At 45.1% G+C, this 12,005-nt stretch overlaps 1 protein-coding gene across 3 annotated transcripts in view; it reads right to left on the bottom strand.

Annotated features, from left to right (window-relative positions):
• Positions 1-12,005, bottom strand: part of LOC119972490 (putative Polycomb group protein ASXL3) — a 411,440-nt gene that overhangs the window by 140,226 nt on the left and 259,209 nt on the right. For all 3 annotated transcript variants that reach the window (XM_038809261.1, XM_038809262.1, XM_038809263.1), the window contains one exon: positions 7,836-7,953. In XM_038809261.1, coding sequence (XP_038665189.1) covers positions 7,836-7,953 — 118 coding nt within the window. The remainder of the gene's footprint in view (positions 1-7,835; positions 7,954-12,005) is intronic.

The following is a 12,005-nucleotide window of genomic DNA, read 5'->3' as shown; positions in this document are numbered from 1 at the left end:
TTACATTCCCTTCTGTACATATGCATAGCAATTTCAAAATGCCTCACAGGACAAGTGGGCATAAGTAGATATTCTAGGAATGAGAAAATGAAAAATAATGGTTGAGGGTGGTAAAAATATGATCGAAAAGCAGAATCTTAAGGAGTCTTTTGATTACCAAGAAGGGTGGTAACGAGTTGTAAATTCAGAGGATTCTAGAATAATAATAATAATATTTATTGTCACAAATAGGCTTACATTAACACTGCAATGAAGTTCTTGTGAAAATACCCTAGTCGCCACACTCTGGCGCCTGTTCGGGTGCATGGAGGGAGAATTCAGAATGTCCAAATCACCTAACAAGCTGTCTTTCAGGAATTGTGGGAGAAAACTGGAGCACCCAGAGGAAACCCACGCAGACACGGGAGAACGTGCAGGCTCTGCACAGATGGTGACCCAAGCCGGGAATCAAACCTGGGACCCGGTGCTGTGAAGCAACAGTGCTCACCACTGTGCTACCGTGCTATCTTCTTAATAAGTGTGTAATATGTACAGTGAGTTTACATTGTGGGTGAATTGAAATATGCTCTCAACTGAGAGAAATAAAGACAGCAGCTAAAATCAGAATAACTGTAAATAAATAAAAGTTACTCTTATAATGTCTTATTTTGTTAACCAAACGTGACAGTTTTAGAGTTAAAATCTGTTTATATTATCCCAAAACAAAAAGTTAATTGTGTTGTTAGTGAGTATCATAAGCATTGTATAAAATATATGGAAAAAGGGTGTAAGAATTTTTAGGAACAGGAAAGGGCATACGGTTGTCAAACTTGATCTTTTTCATACATCAACTTCCCAACCTGCTTTTCCACCGCTGCCTCAATCACTTCTCTCTCCAGTGGTGCAATTAATTGCCTCGTCAATCATGTATACAGTCTTCTTCGACAATTTACTTCACAACTCTATTACCTTTCAGAAGAAAAGTTTTCACCTGACTTTTCTTACTCCTAATTTTCTGCATTTAAAAAAATAATAATTGAAAGTACTCAATTATTTTTTTCAATTAAGGGGCAATTTAGCATGGCCAATTTCTCACCTACCCTGCACATTGTTTTGATTGGGACCACTATCTGGTGAGCACATTGCAGCCATAACCGAGCAGCTGATGGAGACTGCGACAGTCGACAGACCTGACTGTTGGAGGCCAGATCCCTGCTGAACTCAAGGCTGATGACGGTCCTCTGATGTCAGCTGCACTGAACCTGCTGAAGATACAGCGATGAACAGGAGAACATCTGGTGGAACTTCTGGAGACTGTGTGCAGACATATATGGAAGGTGGAGATGTCCATCCAAGCTATGGGTTTTGGCATGTCTCAGACGGGCGAGCGCTTGGCTTCCATCACGGAGAGGTTGGTGACTGTCATGGAGAGCCAGGGCCAGTCGGTGGCCGTTGGATTTGAGGTTGGACTAGCATTCCATTCTCTGGCCATGGGCTGTATTCAGTGGTAGCCAGGTGAGAGGGCCAGAAGGCTCCTGGACCTCCCTATAGATGCCCTTCCTCCTTAGGTGGTCAGGGATGTGCCATGGTTCACTGAGAGGGAAGAGGGGTACTCCAAAGGTGAGAGGCACTCCTCAGCCTCTCTGTCTAGTGACCAAAGTGCTTCCAGTAGCTGAGGCCAAAGAGATCATACCTGCCCCAATGCAGGCATTCCTCAGCATGCCAGGATCCTCCAGCAGGACCAGGGAGAGCCACAGTGCTCCTTCTGTTTCTAGGTCCCATATTCTTTTCTCCCCATTGTTCCAAATATTTCAGGAAAGAATTAGATATTTAATGTGTTTCAATTAAGGAAAACATTTCACTATTTCACAAATAGGACTGAGAATGAATAGAACTTGAGGCAACCTGTAACATCCTGCACTTCGATGTACCAATCTGATGACAAGGATTGGTAAAACAATAATGTGTTTTCTTTCATTTAAGATGGGCCTATATACGAACAGATTTAACTGGGACACTGTGGCTGTGCTTCAGCAACCCCGTTGCACCTGGTGTAGATCTAGGCCCAAAGGGCGAATTGTACACGAGCCCCAATTCAGGCTGCGCCTTGGGTGCAAAACCTTGCAGGCATCACTCGACTCCTTCTGCCTGGCGTGCTCTGGACCTCGCCCTGCTGGCGAGGTTCACTCGGTGCCCGGTACTCACCGGTCACACCTGGGAGACCTCATTAGGCGACATTTGGTACTAGTCCACACAGACCTGGGCCAGGCAAAACAGCACCTGGGGTTGAGTCTCCCAGACCATTGGAGACTCCAGGGTGGTCGGGAACAGGGCAGGGTGGCACCATGGCACTTCCCCTGGTGCCCAGACACATTGGCCCAGCCAGTTTGGCATCCTGGCAGTGCCACCTGGACATTCTGGCTCTGCCACCGTGCCAGGGACACAGCCAGGCTGGCAGTGCCAGGGGCCAGGCCCGAGAGGGCCTTGGCACTCAGAGGGGGGGTGGGCGGGGTGTTCCAGGAGGCCTCCCTGAGGTTTGTGGGGGAGAGGAGAGAGAATGAGGGGCTTAAAAAAATGGTGCAGGCCTGAAATGGGTGGGGTGGGGTGGGGAGATTAGCACTGCTGCTCAAAATGGCATCCCAATCTGCCAGGAATCTTTCCTGCTGGTGAGAAATCCCTCCAGTGCGGCCTCGGTGGGAAGAAACTCCCCAAGGCCAAAAAAACCCAGCAAAGTGCTGTTGGACAGCAGAATGTTTCTTGGCGCTGCAGCTCCGGAAAAACCCTTTAAATATGCCGTTCAGTGGATTTTAACTTGAATCCGCGCACTATGTTTAATACATCTGTACTGTTGACATGGGACAAATAGATCACATCATGTCATAAAATCATAGAATCCCTACAGTGTAGGAGGAGGCCATTTGGCCCCTTGAGTCCACATTGGCCCTCTGAAAGAGCACCCCACCCAGGCCCTATCCCCGTAACACCATCTAGAGTTAATTTAGCATGGCCAATCCACCTGATCTGTACAACTTCAGACAGTCGAGGTGATAGTGATTGACAGCAGTTTAAGATGTGTACCTTAAAGGTACGTGTACTTCATATTGTAACATTTCTAAGTAAAGGATTACCTTTAAAGAATCAGACTATTACCAATGCATCAGATCTTCCAGTCTTCAGATAGTGCGAGACTGGATAAACCCCCAAGATGTGCCATGGGACCACTCGGAAGCCCAAACAATGAATTGTCCCAGAAATGTAACTTCCGATGGACAAATCCTCTGCTCCCTGGGTCTGTGAAAGTTCTCTAACTCCGAGTTAAGCCCAGATTTTTGTTCCAAGGTCATGCGCACAGAGATGGAAGATTACCTTAGCCGTTGAAATGTCTGCCCACAGGTCGGATTTTCGGTCAAGAGGCAGACTGAAATTGGAGCTCAGCATGTTACTCCGGAAGTGGAGATGGTTTGAAGGTGGGCCCAACGTGGGCTGGGGAATTCAAGCACATATAAAAACGCCCCCTTGAATTTGTCAGTCCTGGTGAATGCAGTCTGACTAGAACCTTTGAGGAAACATTGTGGAGTGGTCAGTTGAGTGCCAAATCTGTTAATACTGTCCAAATGTTGGATAATCCTAGAATGGCCTACCCATCACCTTTCCCTATGGGAGAACTGTCATTGATGCTTTCTAATCAAAATGTGCTGAACTAAATCACTGAGTGAATTCTCCAGACACAGCCGTGGAGATGGCATTGTGTTATCAGCACAACATGATGTAGATAATATTGGTAAGCTGGTTCGAAGGTGGATGAATGAGCTACATTGCTATGCTCATTATCCCGTCCACTTGTCCTACTGCCGCTCATCTCTCTGGTTGTGTCCACACTGTGGACCCTTGACCAGGTCCCTCACATGAGCACAGTGTAGTAGCATGACAGTCTGAATAAGTTAACGTGAGCAAGCTAGTAGGGCTGTCAGAAGTCCTTGAGCAATGCATATCACTTCTAGTGGCAGCTACAACATACAGGACAACAGGAGCAAAGCCTTTCTCTCAGCCACATTATTAAGTGTATCCATAGATGAGATGATTTTAGTGCATGTAAGCACACCAAAGTGAATTATGGCATCATATCTTGAGTTGCTAATGACTCTTCTCACTTTACATTCTTCTTAATAAATCAATTCATAGAATGTTGCACGGATCAGGCACTTAGTAGCAGGAATAAGCCACTTGGACCTTCATGCCTGCTCAGCTATTCGATAAGATCATGGTTGATCTTGTCGACATCTCAGCTCCACTTTCCTGTCTGCCCCGCTAATCCTTGACTCTCTTGGTTATCAAAAATATTTCTGACTTAGCCTTGAATACATTTAAAAATTCAGCCTCTACTATCTTCCATACTCTAATAACCCTCAGAGAAATACATTCTCCTGATCTCTGCCTTAAAAGGGAGACATCTTATGCTAAAACAATGTCCGCAAGTTCTAGTTTCCCCCACAAGAGGAATCTTCCTCTTGGTATCCTGTTCCCTTAAGGGATGGGGTCAGCTGGCCAACTGGGATCTGAAGGTCCTCCTGGTAGAGGAGGTGGAAAGGTGAAGGGTCATCATTTACCCAGCTGGCCATCAAAAACTACCTGCCACGAGCAAGAACTCATGGGTACAGATTGTGATAGTGGGGAATGCCACCAGTAATCACAGAAGATTGTGGATCCAATGCTGTAAAAGGTTCAGTAACCTTTTATGCTCTCGCAAGGTGAATAGCAGAGAAGTGCAAAGGAAGGATCACACCTGCATGCTGCAGATAAGATACGAGACATGGCACATAAAATCCTCAATGCTGAAGTAGGTGATTGCGTAAGAAACTCATCTAGCTGTGCACAAAACAGATGTGAATCGGCAGTAAGATGTGCAATACATTGAAGAGCATTATCTCTGCATAAAGTAATGTTGTCGATGCAAAACAAAGGGGCATAGAGTGTGAAAGTGATGTCCCAGGCATAGGGTTGAAGAGCTCAGCTGAGGTCCATGCATGTGCTCCATGGAGCAGATGGCTCTGAGGATTGCCAGGATGTCAGAGCTGCTGGGTACTGGGAATGGTGAATCTCCAGTAGCAGGTGTTAAAGGAGGCTTTCAGATTGCCTTGGCACATGATGGTAATAGTGGAGGTCACATTGTCACTTTGAGGAGCACAATCTGACGTTAGCACAAGAGGGTGTACAATGATGGGGTTAGTTATGCAGCGTTAGCATGCTTAAGGCAGCAGTGTATTTCAGAAAATGCTTTCATTATGAGAAGGGCTTTACCTAAATATCTCAATTTGTGTCTCACACAGGCCCAGCAGTACTGGCTCTCTCGGATCCTTATAATCCCTCAGGCATCCAGAGGAGGAAGAGATTTCTGAGGAAGCAGCATCACATCAGACTAGTACACACCTGGGCAAGCAGTTCAGAAGGATGAAGCACGTGAATAGAGTCAGTGGCACAGGGTGAAAGTCATTGCACCATATGTCTGCACACAGTCCTCCTCAGAAGCGAGAGGAGAGTCATGATGGTGCTCCAGTGGGCAGGAATGTAGAACCTCAGGAGTCACCTTTTGAGGAAGAACATTGAAATAACCAGCAGCAGATATGTGAACATCTGGCAGAGTTCCCTGAAGCAGTGGGAGCTCAAGAACTACGAGTGGAGGGTCAATCATCTTCATGAGCTCCACATTGTCCCAGGGACTCAACCACAATAGTTCTGGCCATGAGAGATTGGCCAGTTTCATGGACAGACACATGCAGCAGCATTTGAGTGAATGCAAGGGCAGCGTCTCGGCCAGGAAAAGGTGCAAACTTCCCTCAGCAGCCTGGAGCAGTCTACTCAGAATGTGAACCCTGACATCCAGTACATGAGGAGCTGTGAGCCCTTAATATTATGGATCCACTGTTGACCCAGCAGTTGCTGGAATGTACGAGTGCTGTGCACCAGCAGCCAGTCCCATCAGCCCTCTTGAAGGCCAGAGGAATATGAAGGTAACTGAGGAAAGTGAATGTGCCAAGATCTCCTTGGCAACATCATCCTCCCCCAGCTTCCCCAGCTTCTCCGCCAAGGCCCTCAAATGCTCCACATGTACCAGAGACTATGGTTGCCCATGCAGTGATGCAGAGGCTGCAGTCTGAAGCAGGCCCCCAGTGGGTGCCGGCATGACAAGGCCAGCGACCACGCTCCTCATTGTTTTTTAGACAGAGAAGTGATCAGCCTGCTTCTATCCCTTCCGAGGCAACATGGTAGGAATGTACACAAGCACAGAGCACCTTCTCATCTAGAGCGCTAACAGGTTCACCATAGTTGCTGCATTCATATAGTATATAGCACATGTTCAATTTATTTCTGAAGGAGCTGGGAGACAAAGATCAAAGGCAGCTGGTGAATTAGTATTCTTGGAAGGTTACTACCAGTACATTCACTCCCTCTGTAGGTACTTTTAATATCCTGGGAGGCAACCCATCAAGTGCAATCATCTATCTACCTATCTAATTTCTTTCAGTCCACAAAATCTTACTTATAGGCATATTTTTGTCACCTATTTCTGTGAACTTTACCAAATCCTAAGCACACATTTGTAATGGAAATTAGCTATCCTAGTGTAATTATACTTTCCTGCTAGTGTTGCCACTACCATTTTACATCATCCACCTCTGCAGTCTGTACATACTGTAGAAATAATATTCCAACCAACTCTACTTCTCTGCTTACTAAATTACAGTAGTTTCTGCAATTTAACTATATTACTAAGAATATTATTAAATAAGGGAGTAATAACAAAAGGACAGCAGATTTAAATTTAAAATTGAGTCTGAATTACTTCCCATCTTCAATTCCAGTTGTTACCTGCCACCTAATTCTGATTCATCTGAAGAAAAAAACGTTTTAGTTCCTTTTGTGCACTCACAAAAGTTGTTTGGTAGTACAGAACTTGCATATTGCTGAAAACACACATTTTGTCAAATCTTTTTGTCTTGCACTCATCAGGACAATCACAATAATACCAATGTCTGGGGAAACAATAACCTGATGTTCTGTGAGAAAAAGTGCTGATTGGTTGGAAAGTAATTGGTCATGACATTTGCCATGGAGAGTGCACCAGTTAATGGTGACTCGACAATTAACTGCCAAGCATTGTTTGAAAATTTAAACAGGCAGCTTGACTCCAATTGGTCAATCAGAGGTAATGACTTAAAGGATTATGATATGGTAAAGAAGGAGAAACCAGAGCACAAATTTAATATAATTGGCATAAGAACCAGCGATGACATGAGAGAAAACATTCTTACCCAGCAGGTTGTTACAACATGGAACATGCTGCACGAAAGAACATTGGAAGCATATTCAATAATAATTTTCAAAAGGAGATAAACACTTGGAAAAGAAAAAATATAGGACAATGGGAAAAGAGCAGGGGATGGTACAAACTGGATAGTTCTTTTAAAGAGCTGCTACCATATGGCTTCCTTCTGTGCTGTGCTGGTATATGATTCAATGAAAACTTCTAATAAATTTCTCCTTAACCTGTTATGCACTAAGGAGAACAAGTCCAGCTTCTCCAGTTCACAGTTGGACAGAATGGTTTCTATGCCTTTATGCTACAGCAGATTGAAGGACCAGGTTATCAAAGGTGGCTGATGAGGCTGTTGAGTGCATTGGGCAGTCTGTCAGTGAACCTGTGCACAAGTTCACAGCACAGGGAAGCTCAAATGGCTGGCATTTTGAATTGGGATGCCACTGCTGACAGATACGTCCAGTCACACTTCTATTTGATGAGCTTCTTCCATAGAAAAATCAATTGTGTGATAATAGATTTGTTCAGAATTGCTACTTACCAGGTAGTGACTCTGAGTGCTCTTCTGATACTTTTATTGGTGTCAGCACAACGCAAGGAATGGCCTTGTTCATCATCATAGAAACACCAATCCTCCTCTTCTGTTGCTGCTTCAGTGCCTATTCATTGCATAAAGATTAAAGGAGGAACCTTTGAGCCACAAAACTGTGCTTTTTTTGCATCACATATCATGTTTTTCCTCAAGAACATGGTTACTGTTTTAATAATTAGCTAAAACAGTTTTACTTAGCATTATCTTCAAGGGCTTCCTTCAGCTTTGTCAGAAAGCTAATGCTTTTAACTCAAGCCTTTTTATTTGTTTTTTCTCTTAACAATATTTGTTGTAGCATTAATGCCTGCCCAAACGTTAAATAGAATATTGCCGGGGAAAGCACGGTGGCGCAGTTGTTAGCACTGCTGCCTTACGGAGCCGAGGTCCCAGGTTCGATCCCGGCTCTGGGTCACTGTCCGTGTGGAGTTTACACATTCTCCCCATGTTTGTGTGGGTTTCGCCCCCTCAACCCAAAGATGTGCAGTGTAGGTGGATTGGTTATGCTAAATTGCCCCTTAATTGGAAAAAATGAATTGGATACTCTAAACTTATAAAAATATAGAATATTGCCATCAAGTGAAAGTATTTTAAATCCAAAGAATGTTTATAGAATCATAGACTCCCTACAGTGCAGAAGGAGGCCGTTTGTCCCATCAAGTCTGTACCCATCCACTGAAAGAGCACACTACCTAGGCCCACAATCCCATCCTATCCCCGTAACCCAGTAACCCCACCTAACCTTTTGGACACGAACGGGCAATTTAGCACGGCCAATCCACCTAACCTGCAGAAAGTTGGACTGTAGGAGTAATCTGGAGCACCCGGAGGAAACCCATGGAGACACGGGGAGAACATGCAAACTCTACACGCTCACCCGAGGTCAGAATTGAACCATGGTCCCTGACGCTGTGATGCAGCGGTGCTAACCACTGTGCCACCCCAATGTTTTCTCTCCTTCTCTGATGGAAGGTGTCTCTCATATATGTTTTCAACTTTTGAATTGTGGGGGTTGAGTCGAGTTGTGACTAAAATCAGTTTCAAAGAAACGCCATTTTGGTTTTTCAAAATGACTGCTTGGTTACATTTTTGCTTGACTGCCACAGACTTGAGCAGTAAGTCACTTCTGCAAGTTGTTTATGGTATTCAAATACAAATGAAAGTTCTGATACTGACTACCACTGCAATTGGCACTGCACTTATCAACACAATCCGGAAACATTATAATACACATTAAATTCTGTTATGCATCAGGGAATACATCCCTGCTGGTGAAGAGTGACATGATTTGTAGTGAAGTCAGCAGTGAGTGTGTTTCCGTGAGCTTCAGTTCTCCCTCTTAGATAGCTTGAGCAACATCCCTAATACATCCTCTCATCGTGTTTGTAAGAATCCAGAGTGTGGGCACCTCCATATCTTTACAGCAAACTCAAAGATAGTAAAAGTTCCGATTTTAAGTTGCCCTATTTTAAGTAGTTCCGTTTTAACATCATTTAGTAGGGCCTGTATTCGTGTTTAGTATCAGGAGATTTATTTTAATGTTGTTTCATCAGCTCTGACTCCCAGTCACGAGACCCGGTCGACACCATGTTACAGTAGCTGCTCCCTGACCCTCCCAGTCAGTCAACCTCCCACACTGCTGTTAGGAAAACAAAGGTCGTTTTAAGGGATTTATATTTATATTGGTAAACATTAAGTAAACATTGGAAGGGTAAAACCTACAGTTAGATTCATGCTGGACAAAGGTGTTGGTATGTGTGAGGGTTGGTTCAGTTCCAACTGTGCATGCTTAGTGAGGGGTATGGCGTGAAGATTAAAAACCCCCAGCAATAGTTGCTTAGCAACGTGGCCTTGTAACGTAGAGAAGCTTTTAAGTTTTAGTTCAGCTAATTTGATTGCAGGCGGAGCTCGGTAGTGAGAGGAAGGCAGCTCTCCTAGCTCTTGTAGAAGTAGTTGATTTTAGACTAAAGAAGAAACATCCGTCAGTCTTTCTGGAAGAAAAGCAATACTATGGAGTAATGATTCAGAAAACATGCAGGAAACTAAAGTCCAGCTAGTTATCAAAACTAGGGGCACGATCTATCGGCCGTGGCGCGCCTGAAAGGTCGGTAGATGCCGGGAAATCCCTCTTCCGAAATCTACCCGGCTCGTCATACCTTCTGAGATTTAACACAATCTCGCGAGACGGCGCGATCTGAATTGCACCCATTGTGGGCGGGATCATTATTTTGCAAATCTACATTTTAGAGTGAGACAGCTAGTCTCATTCTAATATTCTCTCCCATGATCTACCCGAGATATTAGGATGTAACCCTTCACCTTGGACGAGCGCCGTTCGGTGCTGCTCACCACAAACTGGGACAAGACGGAATAGCACTCATCGGCGTCTCCCAGGGGATAAGAAGCTCCCAGGTGCCTGCCCTCAGGGCAGGGTGGCACCCTGGCACTGCTGGTGCCACTTGGGTGCCAGCTTGCCACTGTGAAGGTGCTCAGGTGGCACTGCCAGCTGGCAATAACAAGGTGCCAAGCTGACACTCGAGAGATCAGGTTGGCAGGTATTCTGGTGAGTGGAGCTTCTCAGTACAGGAAATGGGACTCAGTGTGGCTCCTCAAGGCGTTCCCCACTGAGGCCCCAAATAGAACCAGAGCTGTGAGTACCAGGAGTCACCCAGCTAAACGTGTTCGTTGTGAGACTCTGTTCCAATTCAGTTCAATCATGCCCCAGAGAAATGAAGAGAAATTTCCAAGAAATCTGGAGTTAATGGAACAGAGGAAGCTGGGAACCAGAACAGATTATTGTTCACTAAAGTCACAGAGTTAAAAAGGCATTGGATTGTGAAAGGCCAGAAATATATCTGCAGTAGTATTTATAGTAGTACTTAATAGCTTGGGAGCAATTGCTGTAGTTTGGGAGACACATTTGAAATAATTGTGGAAATCAGTGGCTGGACCTCGGTGTTTGTGCAAATGCCTTTAAGACAAAGGAGACCTGAAGAGAGAAGTGGAAAACCTTAAAATGAAACCTTGATGTATGCAGTAGAGGGAAAGCATAAAATATTTGGAAGTGTGACTTTTGAAAGCGGAGCTTAAAATCAATCGTGTGGAAGCCGGTGTTCAGTGAGGCAAGGTGGCTCACAGTTTAAGAATCATCTGGGGGGAGTTTGAGGCAAAATCCACAGACATTCACTTGGGTTCAGAAAGGGGTGTGTCCTACCACAGTCATCTTGTGTGCTTAAAGGGGATTTTTTGTGTTAATGAGACAATTGTAGCTTAAGATGTACTTTGTAATGCATGTTACTCTTTAAATCTGTGTAATTGATAAACTAAGGGGGGGGGAGTAAAGGAGTATTGTATTGTAATCTAATTTTTCCATGTTTAATAAATGATTTTTCTTGTTGTTAAAACTAATTAGTGGTTCTGTGACTCTGCTCCTCCGCATTTTGTAAAAAAAAGTAAACGTTACTTTTGGGTAGCACGGTAGAATGGTGGTTAGCATAAATGCTTCACAGCTCCAGGGTCCCAGGTTCAATTCCCGGCTGGGTCACTGTCTGTGCGGAGTCTGCACGTCCTCCCCGTGTGTGCGTGGGTTTCCTCCGGGTGCTCCGGTTTCCTCCCACAGTCCAAAGATGTGCGGGTTAGGTGGATTGGCCATGCTAAATTGCCCGTAGTGTCCTAAAAAGTAATGTTAAGGGGGGGGGTTGTTGGGTTACGCGTATAGGGTGGATACGTGGGTTTGAGTAGGGTGATCATTGCTCGGCACAACATCGAGGGCCGAAGGGCCTGTTCTGTGCTGTACTGTTCTATGTTCTATGTTACTGGGTGGGAATCTCCGCCAGCCATGTTTTCCTGCGCGGCACGCCCCCACCGGCAGCGGAATCTCTGTTCCTGCAGCCGGCCAATGAGGTTCCCCATTGTGGCCATCCCGCGCCTTCGAGAAACCCGCGAGCATGGTTGCGCTGCTGGAGGATCCCGCCGAGGAAGGATCCCACCGACGGAGAATTCCGCTGACTGTCTTTTGAGCCCGAGTTCCATTCTGGAATCTTCCCACCCAGTTATAATATCAACTGGGATCATAATACCGTGACATGCCCTCTTCCAGACCTGCCCAGTTTTTACTGACCC

This window comes from Scyliorhinus canicula, chromosome 10 (genome assembly GCF_902713615.1).
Source record: "Scyliorhinus canicula chromosome 10, sScyCan1.1, whole genome shotgun sequence".
NCBI lineage: Eukaryota > Metazoa > Chordata > Chondrichthyes > Carcharhiniformes > Scyliorhinidae > Scyliorhinus > Scyliorhinus canicula.
The sequence above is the reverse complement of the archived record's forward strand: the minus strand, read 5'-3'. Positions and strand labels throughout refer to the sequence as shown.